Below are 25,415 nucleotides of genomic sequence, written 5' to 3'. Positions count from 1 at the left end.
CCCGGGGCACTTTTAGATCGGGGGGCCCCCCGTGCAAAAAAAATTTTCGCGCCTGCGGCGCGAAAAACCACCTTTACGTCTACAGTAGCATTAATCCAGCACTGCACAGCATTTTGCAGAAACGTCAAAGGCTGAAAGAAAAAAAATTAACACAAAATCACATTTTTTCCACGTAGGGGGCCCGGGGCACCTGCAGCCTTTTCCCTCCCCCCTAAATCCGGGCCTGGGTATAATATATTTTATTTTCATCTCACAAACAAAATACAACGTCATTAAAATAAACTTAATTGTGTTGTATTTTATTTGTGTAATAAAAATAATGTTAAACCCATTGGAGTTACTTGGTTTTGTATGTCTGCGGTACAGCAGAGCGAATATTCTACAAAAGCTTTGACATCTAAAATTGTATTACAATTAATGATCAAACATTTCCTTGGAGCAAGTTTTGTAGTTAATGTTTTGTTAATGCTTTTGCTTGAGTTTTGAAACAAAAATAAGGTATCATCTGAGCAAAAAGTTAGAACAATAACGCAGGTTATATATACCGATATTGATGTTTTATTGGTTTAAAACTTGGCATTAAACTTGGTGACCAAGTCAAAGACTTAGCCCAACAGGTTACATGCACATCGTGTGCATCAAAGCTGCGTATGACATACCCAGAAAAATGAATCTTTGTGATATTCCATAGTAGTAGTAGTAGTGCCCCCTTTTCCGCTTCCCTTGACTACGTCTTTGGCAGGGGCATTGGAAACGAGTTAGAGTAACTTATTTTTAGGAAGAAAAATTTTCTGCTTAGAATTTTTTGTGTTTTATGGTTTAAATTGTATCATATTGCCTCTATCAACCTACGATTTACAAATCCTCTGACCACTCACCGAGATTGACAGAGTGGAGCTTCCACTAATTTAAAAAAAGTTGTTGTCTGTGAAATATTCTATCTAAAGTGTGGCTAAACGTAAAACTATCCTTGAATTTCATTTCTCAAATACACCACATACCCCGGGAGTTGAATTAGCATTGTTTGATGTTTCCATTTCGTCGTTTACAAACTCTGCCACTTGATAATGTTCAACTGAGCTGTCGGAAGAACTTTTGAAGTTTGAACAGTCCAGATGTGCTCCAAAAATACGTAAAACATGAAAGGTAATAATGTAAAAATTGCTCTGTTGAAACACTGCGTTAACATTCATTTTCTTGATCTGGGCTTATCCACTATCACTTTAAAACAATAGGCTAACATGATAATGCAGTCTAGCTACTTTAATTAAATTACACAGAACATTTCTCCAAGTCTACCAGTAGCTTACCTGGTCAACATTTTGAATCACAGCTTGGTTTCAATAAGTTTCTATATCACACTGAAGCAATAAATTACTTTTGCAAAGCTCATACGGCACAATGCGAGCAAAGTTTTTGCTCACATTTGCGTTGGCCATAATTGAAAATTTGCTGCTTGGGGACATTGTTTTTGGTTGGAGCTCGTTCAACTACATTTTGACTAAAGAAGGTTATTTCAACTTAACTTGTTCTGAAGAAACAACCGGAAACAACACACTGCCGTGTCGTGGACAACAACAGAAGTTGAATTTAGTGTTCACCATTGCCTCTTTTATCGGTTGTACAAGCTCATTGTTATCAGGTTACATATTCGACAGATTTGGAGGTTGGGTCATTCGAACGATTGGGTCTATTTTGGGATTCTTTGGATTCTTCGTCACTGCAGCAACAACCCAAGCAGAATCAGATGTTCTTTTCTTGACAATGACAGCAATAACTGTATTTGGGATGGTTTTGATGATCACTGACTTACCAGTTGGAAATCTTTTTCCAAAATATCGAAGCTTTGCGATTTCAATCATTGGTGGTGCTTTTGCTAGCTCTTCAGCTACTTTCGTATTGGCAAAAGTGGCTTATGACAATGGAGTTTCGTTTAAAGCGATTTTTTATTTCTTTTCATTTTGTGTGATTTTGTGTTGTTTTGGAACATTTTTCTTGATGCCAAAATACTTTGTACCTTATGTCGTCAAGGAGGATTATGATTATGGTATCAGTGACATACGCTCCAGTGCAAAACCAAATGAGGAAATGTTTGAAGCCGATCCTTTCATTAAATACGAAAGAAAGGAAGTACCTTCTTTGAAGTCGACTTTGCTTTCTTTCAAGCTTATTTTAACATTGATTTGTCTAGCTATTTTGCAATTACGCCGTCAAATGTTTTTTGGGACTGTTAATGCGTGGTTGTTGAGTTTTCCTGACGGTGCAGCAAAACAGAGTCAGTATGTAAATGCATTAGGATTTACTCAATTTCTTGGTTTGATTACAACACCAGTTGGTGGAGCAATAATTGATTTTGCAAAAACAAAATGGCACAATGAGTCCATTCCAGAGAAAATTACGTATCAAAAGGCATCATCCTTAGGACTTGCTTTGAGCAGTATGATGGGCATATTATTTTCGGTTTTCGTTTTAATTCCCGAACTGAAAGTTCAATACGTTTCATTTGTCTCGCTTGTTATTTTTCGTGGGTTTTTCTATGGAGCAATCAATACTTTTGTTATCACATGTTTTCCCATAGAGTATTTTGGAGTAATTTATGGTTTAATTACAGTGACAGGGTCTTTGATGAGTACATTACAGTATCCTTTGTTCTATATCGTTAACGAATATTTCGATGGGAATTTTTTAGTTATAAATGTCGTATTGCTGACTTGTACAGTGGGCACTCTTGTCCTTCCAGTATATTTGTATTTTCAAGCTATTTGCGAAATAAAGGCAATGGAACATGAAAAGTAGTGTTGGATGATATGAAATAAAAACGTACAATTAAGTAATTTATGCCTTACAGTATTTCAAATAACATTTGAACTGCATTTGTAGTAATTTCAAAATTAACATTCCCTTTAAGTTGAAAACAAATACATTGATGTTTTTCTCTATTCGAAGCAAAAACCTCCAATCCTAAAGTTAAATCTTCACTCCTTTTACACTGGATATTTGTGTAATTAATGTTTTCCTCCCATTCCGCTTCAAGTTGGAATCTATATTGATGCATAAATGCTTAAACATTTTGAGTTTTAATATAAAGATGTTTTTATGATGTTCTGTACTTTAGTCTTAGTCTCGTGGGCAGGGAGACTATACTTTTGTACATGGCCTACTACTGTGTATAGTCTGACATTTAACCTAAAATGGTCTGAGTTATAACAACAAAACATTATCAGGTGCAATATATGAAAAATTCCATATTTTAAAATGGTTTTCTTCGATAACGTAGTGAAATCTACTGTCACTGACATTTGCAATATTTTTCTCTTCGCCTATAGGCTACTTCATATTATTTTGAGTGAATATATGTTCTATACACCAGTGTTTTCATGAGAGTATCTTTAACGTAGAAAGTGAAAGGTATTTTATACTGAATTACCGTTCGTTTACAACAATTTTCGTAATTTGCTAATCATCAGAAGTTGGATTAACTTTGACTGCTGCGCCTCTTGGCCCACCTACTTTTAAAGTGGTTCCGCCATGCCTGGATCCAGATGGTTTTTGTATTCCAGCTGGTTGTTGCACTGCCATAGGGTAAACCTAAACTAAAGTTACATTAAATTTCAAAGACCCTTCTTTAATCAGCAATATTAGCCTACTACTTTGGACAGAATAATTGGCGGACACTCACATGCAACAAAGCAAATGTTCATTACTGTGGATTTTTTTCGTCATCATCTTATACGCTTGTTTTGTACCAAAAGTTTATACTTTTTATCTCTCAAGTTGGCGGTAATATTTTCTCTGATTAGGCTACACCGAGAGGCAACTTAATCTTTTTGTCCAAGACACGCAGGCTTTCTGTTCCGTTTGAAAGACGGTACTGCAGTCATTGATGACATGGTCTACGATCTGTTCCGGCGCTACTTTCGCAATATGAAGAAAACGCCACCGTTGTTGCACTGTTGAAAGGAACAGTCTCACACTAGCCCAAAGATGGTTGAGGCATATCAGTAAATGTTTCAGTGCTTCTTCACGTGAACCTTCTTCGCCACTCCACGGGGCTCTCCCTTTTACCACCCTTGAGCAGTGGCGGCGACTCGGTTTAGGCTACATGTTTGGGCAAACATCGAGCAGCCACTGAATTGATTTGTCAACCCAGACCACTCACACCATTTGGCGCATGGTAAGAGACGCAGTTGCAGATGGTGTGGTCTGCGGTTTGTTCTTCTTTGCCACACTCACAGTTTCGGTTGGGACAGGCCGACAGAGCGGGTGTTGCCATGGAAAATGAAGTGACAGAACCTGCTTGTATTTGGCATTTATTTCACTTAGCCGCAGTAATGTTCTATTTGCCGGCTGTGTTGGCCAGAAGTTGGACGGCTAGTACCGATGGAACAGCGTTTTAAAGGGCGATGGCAATGGCACGCTCTTTTAAACGTTTTAAATCTCCTAGGATTCAGTTACATAACATAGCCTATATCACGTCACTTGTTATAACACTCATCAAGCTTTCTTGGACGCTTGAACACGTTTTGTTTATCTTATATTTGCATTAAAAATATTAAACTGATTTTATTATCATTCTCTTATCAGATCGATTCTCATGCATTGAAAACATTGATAAAGTTATCATCAATGATGCTTATTTTAGCGATTTCAGTACTGTACTGTAGTTTTGCTCATCAGTGTAATGCAAGATGCTTGTTTAGTTTTTCTTGCAGATAAAATTGAAGATCAAACAGCAACAAAAATGATTTATTAGTTACAGGTGTGATTTTGTTATGAAGCAGACATTTATTAAGATTTGTGTGCAAAAATAGTTCAACTGATTCAACAAAGTTTCACAGCAATAACGGCTAACAACACAGAAACTCAACAGGCAGCAGCCTCAAGCCAAACAAAAGAACCGCACTTGATGAATGGTGTTGAAGTCAGGATGACTCACTGACTTCAACACCATTCATCAAAGCACATAACTAATTAACTATCCAACTGAATCAAATATAGCTATTAGTCTCTAAACCCTTGACAGCCTGTTTCAGCCTAAAGAAGGTCAGAAGGTCCTCAAAAACATGCAAAAGCAATCAATTGGTAATACCTGAAAATATATTAAATATTATCAATCTTACCTAACATCATCTTCAACTACTAATCTTTACTTGGAATTGCAATGTTTTTCAATGAAAAACCAAAGTTTATCTTTTCTAGATCCATAATAACCAGATCGCAGTATCAAAAGAGAGTGCTCAACTAGTTCAGTACTAAGAGCAATTCCGAAAGGTAGTGCAATTCGCCATTACCATAACAAACTCGCAGCATCAGGCTAAAACAGGTCGTTAAAATCTACATTGTGAAGTATACCTCATATTACATTGACGTCAATTTTTGTTTCTGGCATTTAAAGTTCAAATATTGTTTGCTACTGCACTAGAACACGTCTAAATATGTTTCAAGACTGCCGTAAACATTTTTCTGGTCTTGGTTTCATCGTAAAACATGGGAAAGTGGTCATTTCGATTTGTACACATGATTACGCGCATGCGCAAAAGCGCACTCTAAGTATAGATATTATATTTTGTATTGAAGAAATAGAGAGTAGGCTGCAACAGTAAATTGACCCAAGGGTATAGTACATTTTTTCCACACAAGTATGGCTTCGTCAGTAGCCTACACATGGTTCTTGTATCTATCTATGCTCATTGTTCCCTCACAAAATGTTCATCAGCTTTATTTCAATGATGAATCTGCTTTCGTAATCAGTCAGCCTCAAAGTAACTTTGATCAGTAGTTAATTTTTTTTTAATTAATGGGCCGTACAAAATCAAAATGTATGAACACACTGCCCAATTGAAATTAAAAATATTATTATCCTGTTGAGTGTTGACGGATTTAGATGCAACAAATGTATAATATTGAAGGCCTTTATGTCTAAATCAATTTTAGAAAGATTGGAAAATCACTATAGGCCTATCAAGTAAATCACAAAAGCCAACTCGACAACTCAATAAGCTTTTATGACAACCTAAAGCGATGGGTAACATGTTTTGGATGATTATAGCCTACAAACAATCTCCCTTTAGTAGTCGCAGAAAGATGAAAGAAAAAAGTTCTTTTCCCAATGTTTTTCATTCAGTTAGGTTTGGTATAAGACGTATCATGCAGATGCTTTCATTCTGTTCACACAATGAAATCTGAATTCGGCTGCAATCACACCTGAAAGAGCCATCATCAAACATCTAAACTGAATGTAAATTTTTACATACAAGCAAAGACTTGTTCCCCAACTTGTGGTTACCACAATTCCAAGATTAGTCACGAGATTCTGCGCGCTAAAAGCGATTCCAAGCCTTTGTTCAAAATACCTAGCAATCAAGCCTGCAAAACAAAGCAAGAAAAGTCAAAACTGACACGTTAAAAACATAATTATGAATTCATGGCGCTTACGATAATCTTACTTTGTTGTTTGCACTATATGCTTGAAACATTTTTTCCAGCAACCTTTATTTAAAGCAAAACCAAAACAGATCATTGCGGAGCAATTAAAAATGCGATAAGTCGACTAATTTCTATTTTGTGTTCTCATGAAGTTTTATGAATTTTATCGAGGATTTACAAATTACTTCATTTTTGCAACATACTTGTGCACTGAAAATCCAATTTTCTGAAGTAGGCGATAAACTAGAAGAACACAAGAAAATGGTTCAGTGTTGGGAGGGTTCGATGCAACAGAAACGTGTAATGGGGCCTGTCATTGTCAAAAAATCAAAAAAATTCTTATTGAATCTTTTTAGAAAATTGAGTAACTACAAATTGTTCGTTTAAAAACTGCTTTGTGCTTAACCACAACCGTGGATTTTTGACTATGTTCTATCTGTGTTTCTCAACTGTTTTTTTTTTTCTTTTCAATTTGCCTTTTGAGAAACTTACTTGCTATTAAACACAATCTAAAGATGCAGAGTAGGTACAGCCTTATTTTTGTTGCAATATATTTATTGCAGCTTTCGTATTCACGCCAAATGTTTTAATGCTTAGTTTTGCTAATGCTGATTAACAATTAGGCCTTACATAAACTTACATTCGCAAAGAGAGGCATAAAGTAAAACAGCAACTTACAACACATTTCACGTTGATGCAGTTACAATATTAGTGTGAAATAAACGCATTGTATAGACGTTTAATCACCAGCAATGCATTTGTAGAAAATGAAATCAGTGTTTGATAAGATCAAATCGGTGTAAAACATTTTTTGGTCTAAATAGCGTTGTCATAGCAAGTAAATTAAATCTTACCTTGATAAAGGCAAAGCATCGTATCATCACACATTCCGAATAGTATTCCGATCACATAAGCTACCCAAAGATTGTGCTGATTTGGCAACCAGAACAAGCAAATGAGGTATGTGCCTCCATGAATACAAGCAAATAATCCAATAAACCGCCACCTTCCGACGCGCACAATGATCATTGGACATCCGCTAGATGTCAACAAGCCACTAATGGCATATAGAATCATGGCAAGCCCAAGCTGATCAAAAGGGTAGAATGAGGCAAAAATGCACTGCGATAAAAACTCCTAGCGTTCTTAGAAAACTTTCGGGACATAATCGCATCATAGTAACTCTCCCCCGCTTCTCGTTAGATGTAGGTAGTCTAAATGCGGATCTAATACCATGAATCGAAAGATAAATTTGGCTGCTATCAGTTGATTAATTACCTATGACTATTAAGCAGTTGGCTATTTGATAAGCTATTGTTTGTCTTTAAGGGAGTTTGATGAATGGCATTTATTTGACGCAAATGACTGGAGTGGATTCAGTCGTTTGTAGAGTTTCAGTGATTGCAAAATGTATTTTTCAGTCAAACTTTGGTAGGCCGAAAGGCGATAACTGTTGTTTTGGTGGCCAAGTAGATTGCAAGCAATTTTTAAACAATTTAAATGTTAGGAAGATCGGACAGGGTTGGTCCATGGCCACCTAAAGAAATGGCCTGATTTGTCACATTTTGCAGAAATTTCAAGGTTTTTCTAACTTTGGGCGAACGTTTAAATAAATTTTTCTAAAAATTATATTTTTATGCTTTCTTTATTCTTTTCCCCAGATGACACAATAGGTTTTAACATCCTCACATGTTGAAAAACAAAGAAAATTTGATTTTGTAAATTTTAATCAGACTGTTAATTTTCAATAACAATCTGATTTTGCGTTTTTCAACTTACTTTTTCTCATTTGCTACTGCTTCCCCAAGGCAACGAAAAAGTTTTATGTCGTTAGGAAACCGCAAAAAGTAAAAACATCTCAAAAAATATCAGACAAGCACTAGCAGTAGCTGTAATCAAAATCTGCAAAATGTGACAAATCAGGCCGCATTTCCAGGTGGCCATGGTTGGTACAAGCTTCATTAAATCTAAGCTGTTTTATTTGCTATTTGCACAAAGTGCAGGGTATCTAGGCTACTGCATGAGAATTCCCAGAAATGATATACGAAGGAAAATGTTTGCAGACATATTAGATGAACATCAAGGGTTTATTAGTCAGCCACAATACATTGCATCGAACTATGCTATTTTTGTCATGAAAATGCGCCAAACCTTTTCAACTCCAACAGTGCAAGATACAAATGCTCTCGTATATTCGGTCATTGCAAAACCATACAAAAATCCATAATAGAAAAGAAGAGGTGCTATGAGAAGATGCTGAGTTGAAACAAAGTGAGAAATATGTGACGAAACTCTTGCAATATTTTTCCCGACTTTTTCTTTTCTGCATTTTCTGTAACCAACACACCACAGTCAAAACGTAAAATAATAAACAACAAATAAATTTTAAAATGAAAAATTGATCTAGTCATCAGTTTAAAGTCAATTAATTAGTAATAAGAGTTTTGCAAATAAAAAAGCTTACACGTGTCAACAGCTAATAATTGTAAAAGATTTTTTGTCTCTGTGTGTATTTTTAAGCAAAACGTGACTGATTTACCTTTGCCTGCCAGTGGTAGACCCTCTTCATCAGTTGCAGGCACATCAAACTTAGCTGGTGGTGGCGCCAAAAATATACTTTGCAAGATTACACCGATCGCAGCTGAGGACACAAACAACCCCAGCAGAACATATGTTCCTGTTGGATCTGGGTTGTAATTTTCCAGCTGCTCTTCAGTGTTATTATATAATATTATGTATTCATTCTTTAAAAAAATAAAAGATAAATGATGGAAAAATTTGAGGAAAAGACTGTAAATTTGAAGTTAAGATTCATGCAAGACTCAATAGTTCGACTTGATTCAGAAAAAAAATCTTTATGTTTTACTTCACTGTTTTACACACTCACTTGACAGTCTTTGGCTCCACATTTGGCAAGTTTTTGGTCTAGCTCAAAAGATTGATTTGTTTTAGAAACCTCGTCGTGGTGTTTCAAAGTTTGGTTGAGATTACTGTCGGTTAGTTTCGCATTATTTTTGTTTTTAAATGCCATTAAAATCAATGTTGAAAGTCCATGTCCAAGTACCTGTCAAGACATGGAAATTTATGAACGAACTCTCTCATTTCTGAAAGTACGAAATATTTCTTCAATGAGTATTTTCGGTTGCAGTTTAGCAGTCAAATTCCGGACATTCTTCAATGTCTTTTGTCTACATTTTTGGTGACCTTTTCTACTTTTGTTTCCTAGATAATTTTTTTCTAGAAGCAGTCGTTGCAGAAAATTAATTGTGACCAAAATATCTCTTCATTATTGTTTTGTGTATTGCCAACATTTCTTCACCATTATGACCTAAGGGTTTCATCAATACCTAGCTAAGGAAGCATTAATACGAAAAACAGATGCAATAGAATTCAAAACTTATTGACAACTAAAGTTGAGAGTCTTTTAAATTAAATTAAGATTACACTTACATTGCCTAAATAGTACCACGACAAAAATCTACCAAAGAAGTGGAGAACGTAATGGTCTTTTGTTTTTAACTTTTTATCTGAACCATTCTTTTTCCGTTTTAACCAACGTTGCTCTCCTAAAAGTGATACATAGGTGGATGTTCCACACCATGGGGTACTTTCTGTCAGTCCATGGAATATGGAGGCGAATATAATTGTGTACCAATCTGAAACACATTAAGTTTCTATTGCGCATAACATGCATTCAAACAAGAAACCTATTACTAGAAAGATTTGAGAGGAAACTCAACAAAGTAGAAGTTTCAAAATAAATACATAGACCTACAAATAAATACAAAAACAACAAAATACAAAAACAGCAAAATTTACAAAAACAACAAAATATAAAAACAACAAAATTTACAAAAACAACAAAATACAAAAACAGCAAAATTTACAAAAACAACAAAATACAAAAACAACAAAATTTTTAAATTTGTTTTACCCTACAAAAACTTACTTATCCGATTGCAAACAACATCGATCTGTGATGATCATTATCATTATTAGTCAAGTATCTACAAAAGATTTGCTGCATTAAACCAAACTAAATACAAAATTCAATCATTCCGTTTGCACTAGCCTACTGAAGATCAAATTAGTTTTCTTTGGGTCAGGCTACGTTTGCTAACGTGAGTGTAGTTTCTATTTTTTGGGATTGCAATTGTTAATCATATTTGCTTAATTGTTTTCCTTTGCAAAAGCAACAATATAAAGGCTAACAATTAAATGTATTTTTGATCTTACTTGGATAAAGATTGGCCACTACGTAGGTGATCATTCCTATCTCTCCTATCATGATTGCTGTTTTTGCTCCCAAGAAATCAATCAAAAATGGAGCAAATGTAACACAAGATACAGCCGAGGTAATAAATATCACCATAACACTTATTGTTCCTAATCCTTCTTCCACGTTCATGCTGCTTTCTAATGCAAGTACATCTGTAAATAAAATACTTATTATTTCAAATCAGATTAAAGACATGTTTTACGACGAAACAATGCAAAGTCTTCCTGCAGTAGGATACATTTCTGCCAGGAAGACACACAGTGGATGCAGTATTCGCTTTACGACGGATAATATTTTTCAAATTCTTATCTTCAGATAATTACCAAATCGCCAAGCTAATCAACAACTCGCATTTGTTTGTCTGGAAAATGACGTTTGAGCACGAGACAAGATACCGAGAAAAGAGCTGAGGAAAGCATTTTATGAAAAATTGAATGAGGAAAGCAAAACGAGAATGGAAATACAGCAAATAAAGTAAGTGTTAATTGTTCTCACCTTGATATGCAGCGTTGACCATCATGAACGTTACACCAAGGAGGTGAAAATTTTTTCGTGACTTCACGACTTGCCAATTGTCGTTTCGTGATTTAGCCATCTCAAAATTAGGTAGAGTGACTGATTCTAACCAAATTTCAACTTAGTTTTCATAAAATAAATAATACAAAATAGAGTATATTAATCAACGAATCGGTAAAACAGATAACAAGGAAAGTTTAATGTAATATGTTATAGAACTTGTGAGGCGAGAGTTAGACGCTAAACACTGAATGAATGGAAGAAGGGCAAAGCTAAAATTATTCTGTTTACTAAATGATATGAGATGTTCTACTGGTGCAAATTAAGCTAAACTATCACAAGATGTATACAGTGACAATCTGCTTTTATTCCGACGTTTCGTCAATCAGACACGACTGACTTCTTCAGGGGGCTAGACCAGGTAGTGACTACCTGTCTAGCATGGCAAAACGTCGGAAGGAATAAAAGCAGATTGTCACTGTATACATCTTGTGATAGTTTAGCTTAATTTGCAGCAGTAGAACATCTCATATCATTTAATTTAATGCCTGGTGAACAGCCTCATTCAATTTTCAGTATTCTGTTTACTGTTACTTAACGGACTGAACTTTGTTAATGAGAGTTATAGGTGCAAATACAAACTACCCAAGCTTTCTTAAACCTTTTCCAACCATGAGCAAAATCATATTACGCATTGCACTTATAGATGCTATTAGGATAACTTACTGCAGTTCCGTAAATTTTTTATTTCAAAGGTTGAACCAGCTCTGGTTAAACTGTGAGCTCCAAAAATCAAAACATATATTGACCGATGAAACTATTGCAAACAAGTTACCATGTGCTATAAAAAAAAACCTGCAATTGGAACAGAAAAATTGGTTAAGTGAATGCCCATTCCAAAAGCTTGCGCCGAAGTTGCAAACAAAAAAAAAATGAAAATTTGCTCATTTAAATTCTTTTTGTTTTATAGTTTACGTTTTTAATTGAGGTGATGAAATGACGACTCTTTAGTATGAATAGTAGGTTTTGCCATGGACTTCTAAATAGTAGCATCTGGACTGGAAACTCAGTGGGCAACAGTAGGCCAAACAGTTGGTACAACAGTTGGCCAACAGTGGGCCAACAGGGTTAGTTACTTGGCTGTTGGCCCACTGTTGGCCAACTGTTGTACCAACTGTTTGGCCTACTGTTGCCCACTGAGTTTCCAGTCCAGATGCTACTATTTAGAAGTCCATGGTTTTGCCTAGTTTCTCATTTGGGTCGGAAGTAGTTAGGTTGTTGGTTGGTTTTGAATCTTTATCCTCGGAGTGGCAAAGCCTTGATAACTTATTCCTGGTAGTTTCACATACTTGTAGAGACTTTTGACGCAGGGCCGGTTACCGAGATTGACAGAGTAAAACTTCCGATTGTTGAAATGTTGTTGCAGAGGAATTATTCTATCCCTAGGTGCCGCTCAATGGAGAGCAGTCATGCGTTGCTCAAGCGCACACCCTGAGAGTCGAACCAGCGCTGCTTGATATAGAAGCTTTCTTCGTCCACAAAGTTACACGCTAACCAACTGAGCTATCGGGACGGATGCCATGTCTACAGGCCTGACACCAACCGGCGTGATGTCAGTTGGTGCCACGCCTATACTGTACAAAGTTTCAGATAATGACATCATACAGATGTGACAGTTTCAGATCACAGCAAATTAAAAAATGAACTTGTGAAACGACAAAAAAGCAAAACAAGCTTTCCACAGTAGGCTAACCCATGTTCCTAAAATAAAACGTCTATTATTAACGATACATCAAAAAGTAATTGGTTTTCTCGAAGCAAATGTAACTTTTGTAAGGGTACTCTAAAATAATTGTGCGAACAATAACTGATGTCATTTATAGCATTGTTGTGTGCCTGCATTTGCATGGTACGCTATTTTGAGAACCAAATATAAATTCGCCTATGTTCTCTCTGAAAAGTGTTTAGCTGACCCAGTATTGTAGAAGGACGTTTTGAGTTGTAGGCTACTGGTAAGCGAATAGTGGTATATTTTTATGGCCTGAAACCAAGTTCTTTATGCTGAAAAAATTGTACTCTTTGTTGGATACATTTTGCTTTTAGTAGGAGCGAAGCTCACAACCATAGATGCTCCTTTCAACTCTGATCCTGCACTTTCACTTCTACAGACAATTCATGGCCATTGACTTTTTACTATGATTGATGTGATTGACCACTTTGATGTTAACGCTAATGTGACATACCTTGTCACTTGTGTGAGGATATATTGGTCGTAGTATCGCTCCTTGCATAAATTCGTTTATAGTGCTTGCAAAGCATTAGGCCTATAAGTAAAAAAATGTTGGTGTATACAGAGCCTCTCTAACTCGATTTCATGCAAAAGAAAGACAAACAGAGCACCAATTTATTGCATTCAGCTTCTAGTTTGAGACTCTTTTTTAAATCCTTTGCTTTCAAAAATACATTGGCATCATAACTGATTTTAGTTATTTCCCTTGGTGCAACCTACAACACGTTACCGTGCTTGATACTCTACAGTCTACTATATTGCCATAAACACGAAAAACATTTTCACATCAATAAAGTGTTGCCATACTGAAAAGTTTGGGTGTTCATCAGGACAATTATCGTTTCTAGCACTAGTTGCAACGTTCATCTGATGAAATTGAAAGTAAAAGCAACAACAAACAGGATGGTTTATTGCTTCACTGACGTTTCGCGCACCATGACAATGCGCATCCTCAGAGCGAATAACGTTATTCATATATAGCACCCTATGAATGTAGCACCCTAAAATTATCCTAAATCAGTTTTTCAGATGTAGGCTATGCAAAAAAATCATTTTGATTACCGTAGTGTAATCAAACACTGTTAATTTGCATTCAAGGGGGTTTTACAAATCTGTGCCAACTGTTTATTTTATTCTCAATGGCAAATAGTCGCTGTGGCTCGGGCCTGCATTGATATCCAAACACCAAGACACAAGTGCATCTTGCACGACTTCAACAATTCCAAAGTCAGAACTAAAAACAAGCCATTCCTATATTCAGTTGATTACGCCGTTACCTATGAATAATACGCACTCATCGTGTCATAAGCAGCAAATCAAGCTGCACTAAATCTGATCTGCTTGACAATATTTCAACTGCTGCATTCCAACCATCCATTTGTTTTGTTTATAAGCTGCTGGTTTTGTTAAAACCAACGATTTCTTGGTTGGCTAAGTTGAACAAATTACCAATGTCACTGCACAATACAGTGGAATGAACATAAACGTAAGGTAGGCTACTGATCTTTATTGCTTCATAAAACTTATTGATTGCTCAGGAGAATGCAAAAGCAACCACTGTATTTCCAAAGGACACTTTGAAGAAGACAAATTGAATGCAACTTGCACTCAGCATAGATGGAGACAGATTGTGCTTTATCTCCTTCAGTCATTTCACCCCAGACAACAAAATTCGTCATTGTTACATTAGTTCAACACCGTTGAATCAACTTAAAAATTATGGAAATTGCTGTTTGCTATAATAATCTAGCCCAAGTTTCTGAAAGTATTGACTACACAATCCTACTTGTTGATGAGCTTTTCGAATAGCTTCTGTGATGTTCCAATAAAAGCAGTACCGTACTGTGCGAGTAAAGAATATTCGGTATTAAAAAAGTTTCTACCAATTAGAATGCCGTTGAAATTTCGTTTTTTACGTAGTCTACTGTAGCCTACATAGAATGCATTGCCTTACATTTAACTTAAATACGAAGTAATCTGGGTGAATGTGTGTCTGATATACACTACTGAAGAAAAAAAAGATGATCAAGTGCAGAGCTGGGAATTTATTATGTGTATTAAAAGGTTTTGTTATCTGAATGGAATATAATAATCGTTTTGTTGCAATTATAGTTTATAATATAAGCTACTGGACATGACAGTGCTTTGTTAAAAGTGTTTGTGAAACAACACATGAAAGCTATCACTGCACACGCATTTTTCGTTTGCTATTTGCTAATAACTTAGGTTGAAAGTTCAAGAATTGGATTAAACTTCTGGGACCGTTTTCTATTTTGCGATATTCACTGAGCAGAGAAACTGATAGACAACAATATGCAAAAATCTTTATACTGTCAATTTCAGTGACAGGGTCTGAATCAAGATCAATCTTTTTTTGGAAGACCCTTTCAATCGTTTCGAACCGTCCCAGTTCTTGTAAAAGCTTCTGTGTCAAATTAATGCTTGTGTGAAGCTCATTCATGTAGACATAGTATCTTCATCTTTGAGATCCGCTGCATGTTGCACAATCGAACGCGAGAGTGACCAACCTATTGGGATGCAAGTTTGGGCAATGTGTAAATTTTTTTTAGGTAAGGTATCGTACAAAATCGAAAAAATTAACCTGCTGTCCAATGGTAAATAAAAAATAAACTCATTCTATTGCCATGGATTAAGATGCAACCATATCCGGGACCAAAACATTTTAGACGAGCAAAACAGAAATTGCGCCTATGTGCGCAGTGTGTATATTAGAACCGCAAATAGGGCTACTGGAAATCTGACTGCCGTGCCCTGGCCAGTCGAAACTTTACACTTTACGGTGACCCATGGCCACCTGGAGATGCGGCCTGATTTGTCACATTTTGCAGATTTTGATTACAGCTACTGCTAGTGTTTGACTGACATTTTTTTAGATGTTTTTACTTTTTACGGTTTCATAATGACATAAAACTTTTTTGTTGCCTTGGAGAAGCAATAGCAAATGAGAAAAAGTAAGTTGAAAAACGCAAAATCAGACTGTTATTGAAAATTAACAGTCTGATTAAAATCTTCGAAATCAAATTTTCTTTGTTTTTTAACATGTGAGGATGTTAAAACCTATTGTGTCATCTGGGGAAAAGAATAAAGAAAGTCTAAAAATCTAATTTTTAGAAAAATTTATTTAAACGTTCGCCTAAAGTTAGAAAAACCTGAAAATTTCTGCAAAATGTGACAAATCAGGCCGTATCTTTAGGTGGCTATGGGTGACCCAAATTTTATGCAGTATAGTCTAGACCAGTGGTTCTTAACCTTTTTTTCCCCAGCGCCCCTTTTCAGAGATTTCCATAGTCTGGCGCCCACCATAATATAAGGGCTGTAGCCTACTAATGACATTTTCTTCCAAGACTATAAGGCTAGCCTACAGCCAGTAGTAATTAGTTAGTAAGAAAAAACTAGTTTAAGCCGATGTTAGTTTTAATACTAAAAAATCAGCACAGATGTGCCTTAAGGCTCTTAACTTAAAAGTCTTAAGGCACATCTCTGCTGATTTTTTAGTAGTTAGTAAGAGTTACACTAATAACCATTATTGACTGACTATTATTATGACCAGTCCTTATGGTTTGCTTGCACTGCCTGCCCGCTGTCCCTGCCAAAAGCTGACCACAAAATGCCATTTACTTACTACAAGGAAAGGGAAACAATGCCCATTATCAACAACAAAGGCCATGCACAACACCATCCGACGTCCACGCTTGTCGGATGGTGTTGTGCATTGTGCTGTATAGGCCAACATAGAATGCTCTGAGAGAGAATCACTACTTCCCTTGTTAAACACAATCTCTATACTGTATATAGCTCCTCATCCTCGGTGGATTCTCGTACCCCCAGCAGAACTACTAAAGCAAATTTGCAGTGAGGAAAATATCGTTACACCTTCTGAATGTAGCGCCCCCTATAACGCCCCCTGAATATTTCCGCCCCTCTAAAAGTTAACAGCGCCCACTAGGGGGCGGTAGCGCCCAGGTTAAGAACCACTGGTCTAGACCTAGACTACTCAGATTGCTAAATTTTATTGAGAGTTCACGAATAAACTTTTTCTTTTGCAACAAGCTTGGGCACCTGTTTTTGATCAGACCAAACTGGTGTCAAACAAATTATGTCGGAGCAGCGTTACCGTCTATAATAAACTAAATCGAACCTTACCGTAATAAAGACAACCTATTGTTCCTTCCCAAATTCCGAATAGTAGTCCGATCACATAAGCTAACCAAAGATTGTGCTGATTTGGCAACCAGAACAAGCAAATGAGGTATGTACCTCCATGAACACAAGCCATTCGTGCAATAAACCACCACCTTCCGACGCGCACAATGATCATAGGACGTCCGCTAGATGTCAACATGCCACTAATTGCAAACAGGATCATGGCAAGCCCGAGCTGAAAAAAAGTCAAAGTTGAAAGAACGATCAAATGAACATGAAATAAACTTAAAAAATCTTCTAGACGAATTTAACTTAGTTCTTAGACGAATTTGAATTTAACATCATTGGTAAGCAGAAGGTTTTGTGATATGCAATTGTGTTGCTGTAATGGCATTTAAATACGTATTCATTCTTTAAAAATAAAACATCGATACTTAGGAAAGGACTGCAAATTTGACTCATGAAAAACACAATATTTTGACTACTTTGAGAAAAGTACTTTAAGTATTTCTTGCTTAGCGTTTTTCCACAGTTTAACAACAATAATGTGTATTTATATATAGAGCTGTGACTCAGATAATGATGTACTCAGTTGCCCCTCTATGGGCCTACGGCAACACTGATATTGTCTGCTTGGAGCAACGCATATCCATCGCAGGTATTCATTTCATTTTTGTATGAAGCTGGGCGCGAAAGAGTTAAAGTTTTACTTCTCTGTTTTTTTCGTACTGACTTAACAGTCTTTGACTCTACAATTTGGTAAAAGGTAAATTCGGCAACGCTTTTATATCATCTAATACTGTTCAGTGCTAAATTTAGGTCAAGACACATGAGCTGGTCGCCTTAGACTTCCGGATACCCACCGGCTGTGCGCTTATGTTCTTTTCTATTTCATGTCATCATGTCGTCATCAATGATGTATCACCGCTGGGGTTCCACCTGCATAGTTATCCTAACACAAAGACACACCTGCATCTTGCACGACTACGGACGCTCCTTAAGTCATATGGGCCACCTCATTACTTCGGGATAATAGACACGCAACGTATTGTAAGCAGCAAATTAAGCTGCAGTAAATCTGACCTGTTTGTATTTCAATTGTATATATATTTCAATTGCTGCATTCAAATCTTTCATTTGTTTTGTCTGAGCTGCTGGTTTTGTTAAAACCAACGATTTCTCGGTTGGCTAAGTTAAACGAATTATCAATATCACTGCACATAGAATGAACATGAACAAACGGAACTGATCAATTTTGCTTTATAAAACTTATTGGTTGCTCAGCAGAATGCAAAAGCAATCACTGTATTTTCATAGGACATTTTTAAAAAGACGCATTTGAATACAATTTGACTAAGATTTTTTGAAGACAGATTGTCACGTGGAAGCGGTAATCTCCACCAACCATTTTACCTTTTTTTAATTTGAACATTGGTTTAATTTTCAAATCTCTTTTAGTGATAAGTGCCAGCTTTTTTATTCAAATGTGCAGTGGTTATTTGCTTTTTACGTTGATGCAATATTGCAAAACAAGAAAAAAAACTTTTCAAAACTACATCACATCAGCATTAATTTAAAGTTACTACAGAACAAAAGTTCGAACTGCTGTAGTTAGCTTCAATTCAACACAAAAAATCATTGTTGAGTTTTTAAACTGTTGGTGATAGCACAGCGCTTTAAATTGCTTTGGTACCTCCTCCCCATATGTGCTTGATTATGCAATAATTATTTTATAAACTTGTTAGATTAGATTTTTAATTGCTTGCAATGAACGTTTTGCCTTTCTACGCACTGCCAGCTGAAAAATAGAGTTAACTTAAAACGGAAAATAGCCTGCTGCATTTGTCATCGTGATCTACCCCATTTTAATGACATAGCCACTGTGAGACAAGAAAACTGCTGAGACGTTGTTGAGGACCTTGTTCACGCCTAGTCAGTAGTCACAGCAAAGACAATTGAATAGGGATTTTAGATTATGAAGATGCGAAACTACATTCGTTTGTAGCTTATCCGCCTCACTAGACTGGGTAGCCTACGCATTTTTTTGATTTACAAAATATTGTACTTTGTGTGGGTTATATAAGAGTAGTGAAGTTGGGTAATTTAAGGTTTTTTGTTAAAAGCAAGCTTGTAGAGAGGCGTTAAAAACTTGTAAAATTGGCAATAAACCCTTCTAATGTGGCCGGATAAGCGGAACTGCGCTTCCCGTAATGTAATGACCCTACAATTGAACCATCGTCACTACTTTTTTTCGGCAGCAAACCAGGCGTATATGCCTCTGCAGGCGAGATTTGCACTCACGACTCCACAAGTGAGGTCTACACTGAACAGGGCGGGGATCATGGACAAATTATAATCACTGCTTGAACACTCTTTCGTCTGCTGAAAATTTATTCATGTCATTTCTTATAGGAATCTGCCTGAAAAACCTCACAAGTTGCTGAGAATTAGCAGGTTCGCTTTTATCTACGTTAAGGAATTAGTGACTGATTTTGTATTGATATCCAAGCGACAATACACAAGCAGGCCTTTTGCTGAGCAACAGGTCTGGCAAGCTATCACAGCAAAACGCTTAATCCGTTTCGACGGACTAAAAGTACACCGCGGCAAGATAGCTTCGGTCAGACGCTGCCATTGTTTCGACGTGCAAATTATATGCACTTAAACATTTGATCACTCAAATCTGATCGCCTTTATTTTGTCACTTAGTTTCTCACAACTATTTCGCTCATTGGCATTTGCGTTTTTTTTGTTTTTTTTTGCATTAGGTTTGCGTAATGACACAAAAGCAGGCAATTTTGGATTTTTTGTCAAGCCTTGTCACATCTGAGAATTAGGCTACTGTATTATAAGATGAATAAAAGTGTTGTTGTCTTTCAAACAATAAAACTTCCGTTCCGACAGATTTGGCTACGATTGGTTGCTTTTAAAATTGCAGTTGAATAGCCTGTTGTTTTTAGTTACTCTGTGTGTTAAATTATTGAAACTTAAACTATTTCTTTGAAACGTTTGGAGACTCTGTCTTTTGTAAGCTAAAACTGTTTTCTGAAATTTTTCTTCTTAAAAAAAAAAACATAATGAAGACTACAACTCACTCCAAAGACTGGTAATTTTGACCTAAAGCCTCATGCAGTTTGGGTTGATACATTTTTTCAAGTACTCCCCGTACAGTGGTTTATTAAACATACAACTTTTGCGTTGTGCATACAAAAATGGTGACACTTTGTTGTTTATAGGCTACGATCATTGTTGTATCTCGCAACCATTTAAACCTCCAACAAAGACATAAATAAGCTAAACAAGTAAATAAACAAGTACGTGCAAATAAATAACTACACATTACGAGCACACCTAATCCTACAATACTACAGGTGAGCCCACGTATTATCGAAAATTTCCGTTAGGCCATTTTGTTTTTTCTGCTGCCAAAGTTAAACGCCAACAGGGGAAAACAGATAATTGGTAATCTACAAAAATGGAATGTTACAAGTACTGCCTACACACAATAAAATAAATAAAGTATAAATAAAAGTTGGTCATTCGATGGTTAAAAAAAAAAACTGAAATAAAATCGTGAAGACATTGGCAGTTAACTAGCGAAGAACCACTTTCACATTGTTTAAAAGTGTCATTATTTTGGACAAATTTCACTCAGTTCTATCTTCAGTGCGAATAGATCGTTGAGTACTTTGTTCTGTGAATACCTTGGGGATCTGGCATCACATTGCTCCAAGCCGATGTACTGAACATTCAAAATGTTCATCTGTAAAAGTAAACATTTTGTCGTTATAAACAGCAATCTACTCACTAAAATTTAGCATAAAAGATTTAGCCTATTTAACCTTTTGTTTAAATTATTAAGACCTTTGTATCGTTTATCGCTTCTTTTATAAGATGTGACTGAAATATGTATGGCTAGGCAGGTTCTCGAAAAGGAAAGTGTGTTTTTAGAGTTTACGCCATTACATTTTAATTATAAAAAAGGGTCATGTTAACTGCATATGTACAGCATGTACATACAATATCGTAGAATGCCCTTACCTCATCTTGCAAAAGGAAAATCATAGATCGAAGTGAGGCCGTGACCTGCTGAGTAGAAACACCAAACATTCGTGGAACTCTATCAACTGAGCAGTACAATCGTTTGAGTTCCTCGTGGGTGTATTTGCATTTTTTTTCCCATGAGCGATTGGCCATTGTCCTGTAGGTGTTTCTTTTCCTTTTGCGTTGCTTGCGTGCTTTATTCTGAAAAACAAGCATGGGCTTATTATTGTTGGTCCTTTAATTTTCATTACAAGATAGAGATAGAAACATCACCGTTACCAAAAACAACAACTTTTCTAAAAAAATATCACTTATATAAACAGAATTACTAATTCAATATTTAACTTACTGCGACGCTATATGCATGATCTGCCAGGCTTGAAAGAAATTGAATCGGCGAGATACACTTTGATGATGTTGATCTTGATTTTCGTAGCAGCACTTTCTCCAGGAAAACTTTGGCTGTTTGTACGTTGAACGATTCTTCATTAATCTTCTCTGAATCAATCGCGTTTCCAATTGCATTCCTTCCTTTGCTTTCTAGTAAACTTTTGGATTGAAGAGATGCTTGGGAAGCTACCAGAGGAAGGTTTCTCAAGAGCAGAGGTGAAGAAGATGCAGGAACGGTGTGACACAACAGTACGAGAAGAGCTGTAAATCAAATATAGATTTAATAAAACATTATCAACTACATTGTTCTTCGCTTTGACAAGAAACAAATTTCCACACTTTTAAACAATTAATCAACTTTAGCTATTTATCAAAAAACGTGGCTGTTTCAGATCAGGCGATAAAATATTCATTGGTACAATAGTATCTTATCAACCGTTTGATGGTACTATTGAGCAAAAACAATGTGTCTTCTGCTTTTGCACACGTTCAAAATAGCATCATTGAAAAGAAATGCCTTGAGCATAATGCTAGATCAATACGATTCAATAGCTATATTTTATGTTGCCGCTTCTGCTTGTAAATGCCACAAGAGTGTAACTCGCCTGGAAATTGTTAGTTCAAATTACTCTGAGTTCAGGAAAAACCACGGTTTGACTTTAAAAAGTTGCTTGCTGCTTATTACCATGGAATTTGTCAGATTATATAAGATCGGAAGCATTGAGATAAGTTCAACGTTTCTACGAAGCTTCACAAAGGTGTGGTTGCTAGTTCTCACAGTGATTTTATAACAATAAGTTATATTTTTTTACGGATGGTCACGAAAAACGGAAGATTGCATCCAACAAGACCCCCATTTTTCTGCAACCCGTTCACTAGACGTAATAGGTAGTTTCAGGTTGCTTAATAACAACTCCCAGCCGTTCATTAGCAAATTCAGTCAGTAATTTGTAGATAACTAGACGTTTGATTTAACCCCAGTTAAAAGTCAGTTTTTGCATATTGCTAGTACGCCTCAATGATTACCAGTTTGAGAGGATTCTCTTTTACGTGCATCACGAATTTAGTTTCTAAAGCAGAAATCTCGTTCTCATGCAGCACTTAATTTGCACATGTGACTGTAGGTTAACCTATGCACGAATATTAAACTGCCTTGCTACCAGCCTATATAATAGACGTGTTTCATTCATTTAATAAGATATGAAAGCAAGTCAAGCGTAAGACTGTAATTGCTAGTACGGTAGCTTACGAGGAATTTATTGTTCATTGAAACCTTACAATCGCGTGCCTGATTATTTCAAGTTTTTATTTCAGTATACTAAAATATCGAAACTTTTTTGTATGAGAGACAAGCGTTTCGCTTTTGATCAACAGAAACTCAAAGCAATGGAAGTAATTTTTCAGGGAGTTACGTAATTACGTAAAATAAAAACACGTATGGCTCCCATACATTCTTTTTGAGTGCCAATTGTTTTTAAGCTTAGACAAAATTCTTATACTTGTCACTAAATATTTTATTCTTATTGAAAAGTATCATAGGCTAATTCTATTCATCAATAACGATTTCAACTCCACTAATTGCATTTTCGATGCTTGTTATATGGTATAGTTAGCATTTCAAAGTAAAGCCTCTTACCGATTTTGAAGAATGAGGGCAGTTGCAGCACAGTTTTTCGATCTTTCGCGCAGACTTTGTTTGACAAAGACTGAGTTGAAGAGCTGACTGGTAGCTTGCGAATACTTGTTTGGCATTTGCTTCCTTGAGAAACACAGTGGCAATTAGACGAATAATTCTTCATGGTTCTTGGTGAAAGTGAACAGATGATTTGTTTCATCGAATCCCTGTTTGGCACATGAGCCTTTGAAGATGATCGGAAATCCATTTCACTTGATTGTTCTGATGGAGAGGGGATCCTTTTCCTTTGATTTACGATTGATAAAATATTTCTCATTCCTTGATCTCTACTATCATGTATTTTAACGGGCTTAATCAACTTTTACAAGTACAATTCTGAAAGTAGATGTAAGTGGTACGTTTAAAACAAGTCTTTTCAATATTTTTCGACTTTGAAATTATGACACTGTTTTTATTAATAGTCTTCTAGTTTAGTGCACAGAGCAACCTTTCTTGATGCTCTGTGCCACACTTGCAATCTCTTTTTCAAGTGATTGTTAAAATGGTTGATCGAGAATGTCTGTGATGAAGTGAAAACTTTCGATTATATTGGCGATTTTTTTTTAATTTTCACGCTTACATAACCGCCGCCGGGAGCAATGCGAGTTATAATAAAGTATTTGATAAGTATTAGCCTACCGTGACCGCGGTTTTAAAAATTCCACTGACTTTATGTAAAAAAAAACGTAATGAAAATTTTACTAGCATAATAGAATACAATTGTATAGATTTACAATTTTTTTATATTAATGACTTTTGTGCACTTTTTTGAAGAAATACGCTGCAAGTAGTTTGGCAGAAAATCAATTTTTTTTTTTCGGTTATGCTACTGCTACATCATTAGTTTAATAAAAATGTGGGAAAAAATTATTGTGCTACGCATAAATCACCTAATAAGAAAGCGAAAAAATTTAGAAATCTTCAAGACAAATCGGATTCATAAATCAAGGTACGCTATTAAAATCACAAAACAAAAACATGAATACTTGCATGACTTTTTAAGCTTTCTCTAACTCTGTTTTTTAAAAACGACTTTGAAATAACTTAAAAATTAGCTTTTGTTTAAAATTTATGCAAGACTATTTAAACTTTTTAAAATAGTAGTAAAAAGAAGCAATTATATCACTTATAAAATTGTACAAAGATCGCGCTTCATAGTATTGCTAAATTTCACTGTTACTTTAGTGCAAAATATATATAATACAATCAATTCAACTTGTCTTGACAAATATTTGAAGCAACAATAAAATCCTGAATTGAAAACTTCTACGTAAATGTATGGTAAAGAAGTTACCAGGGGCACAAACAGGTCTCTTGCAGACACCGACAAGAGCACATTGGCTTTGTCTTGGCAAGACTTATAAAGACATGAATGCAAAGTTGAAGGAAGAATCAGATTATCATCTGCTTCTTGTCATTGTCCCACCTACTGAACTTAACTAGAATTATTATCAATCACAAGTTAGGATGAACTAAAAATAAATTGAAAACATGAAAACTAATCGCTTGTATGTTAATGTCGGATCTTGAGATTTTAGCGTCGTTATTTTTCATTTACATATCATAAAATCAAAAAAAAAAAAAACTAAAATGCTAAACGGAGATCAGAATTTTGATTGGCTGTCAGAACGCACAATTGCACGTGTTCATTTGTCAGTGTACCAGCAGTGCATGCAGTACACACCAATTTCAAAACGTAATGTTTAAAGTCATCGTTTTATAAATAGCTTTTATGAATAGTCAAATATTTTATCCTATTTCTTGTAAGCTCATGTCATACACAATACATATACTGTAACTGACAATAACTAATATGACGTCATTCCTAATTAACAGTTAAAAAATAGATCGAATTACTGCGCGTCAAAAATGAAGAGACGACGCTATACTTCATTTCACTTACTGTCCAATCCTTTTTTTCATTTGAAACCTTTTTTCTTTAAGTTTCTTATGTAACTTTCACACAGAGCAAGGCAAAACGATGATCTCAGATGATGTGCACTTCTAACAACGATACGCATCAGTTTACTTGTCACGCCTATCTGGGGCATAGCACCTTGTTGGGGTTTGTCAAAGTTCAATAACTTTCAACAGTCTGTGTTGTGCGAGATGTCGCAGGATTTCTCTTACAA

General features: G+C 35.8%; 2 protein-coding genes across 2 annotated transcripts; both read right to left on the bottom strand.

The window, feature by feature from the left end:
• Positions 1–1,643: 1,643 nt before the first annotated feature.
• Positions 1,644–11,300, bottom strand: LOC145773840 (protein unc-93 homolog A-like). The gene is made up of 9 exons (XM_082584965.1): positions 11,201–11,300; positions 10,663–10,857; positions 9,877–10,082; positions 9,314–9,490; positions 9,016–9,170; positions 8,578–8,758; positions 7,281–7,515; positions 6,205–6,366; positions 1,644–1,912 (listed from the first exon to the last, which is right to left on the bottom strand). Exons 1-9 carry the CDS (start codon positions 11,298–11,300, stop codon positions 1,644–1,646), a joined length of 1,680 nt encoding a protein of 559 aa, XP_082441091.1.
• Positions 11,301–20,470: 9,170 nt separating this feature from the next.
• On the bottom strand, positions 20,471–23,491 carry LOC145773839 (uncharacterized). Its single transcript, XM_082584964.1, has 4 exons — positions 23,245–23,491; positions 21,568–21,869; positions 21,216–21,419; positions 20,471–20,937 (listed from the first exon to the last, which is right to left on the bottom strand). Exons 1-4 carry the CDS (start codon positions 23,489–23,491, stop codon positions 20,806–20,808), a joined length of 885 nt encoding a protein of 294 aa, XP_082441090.1. The 3' UTR covers positions 20,471–20,805.
• Positions 23,492–25,415: the final 1,924 nt, after the last annotated feature.

The sequence above is a fragment of the Aplidium turbinatum genome, chromosome 7, assembly GCF_918807975.1.
Source record: "Aplidium turbinatum chromosome 7, kaAplTurb1.1, whole genome shotgun sequence".
Taxonomy (NCBI): domain Eukaryota; kingdom Metazoa; phylum Chordata; class Ascidiacea; order Aplousobranchia; family Polyclinidae; genus Aplidium; species Aplidium turbinatum.
This window is presented reverse-complemented; position numbering and strand designations above follow the sequence as displayed.

Excerpts from the sequence above, each read along its gene's own strand:
- LOC145773840 (XM_082584965.1), bottom strand. The coding sequence starts at position 11,300 with ATGGCTAAATCACGAAACGACAATTGGCAAGTCGTGAAGTCACGAAAA. Across the intron at positions 7,516-8,577 it reads GCACTGTTGGAGTTGAAAAG|CTTGGGCTTGCCATGATTCT; the intron begins GTTTGGCGCATT and ends CCTTTTGATCAG. Across the intron at positions 1,913-6,204 it reads TTTGATGATGGCTCTTTCAG|CCACTTTTGCCAATACGAAA; the intron begins GTGTGATTGCAG and ends CATTGTCATAAG.
- LOC145773839 (XM_082584964.1), bottom strand. The coding sequence starts at position 23,491 with ATGGATTTCCGATCATCTTCAAAGGCTCATGTGCCAAACAGGGATTCG. Across the intron at positions 21,420-21,567 it reads ATCATGCATATAGCGTCGCA|AATAAAGCACGCAAGCAACG; the intron begins GTAAGTTAAATA and ends CTTGTTTTTCAG. Across the intron at positions 20,938-21,215 it reads TTTTCCTTTTGCAAGATGAG|ATGAACATTTTGAATGTTCA; the intron begins GTAAGGGCATTC and ends TTACTTTTACAG.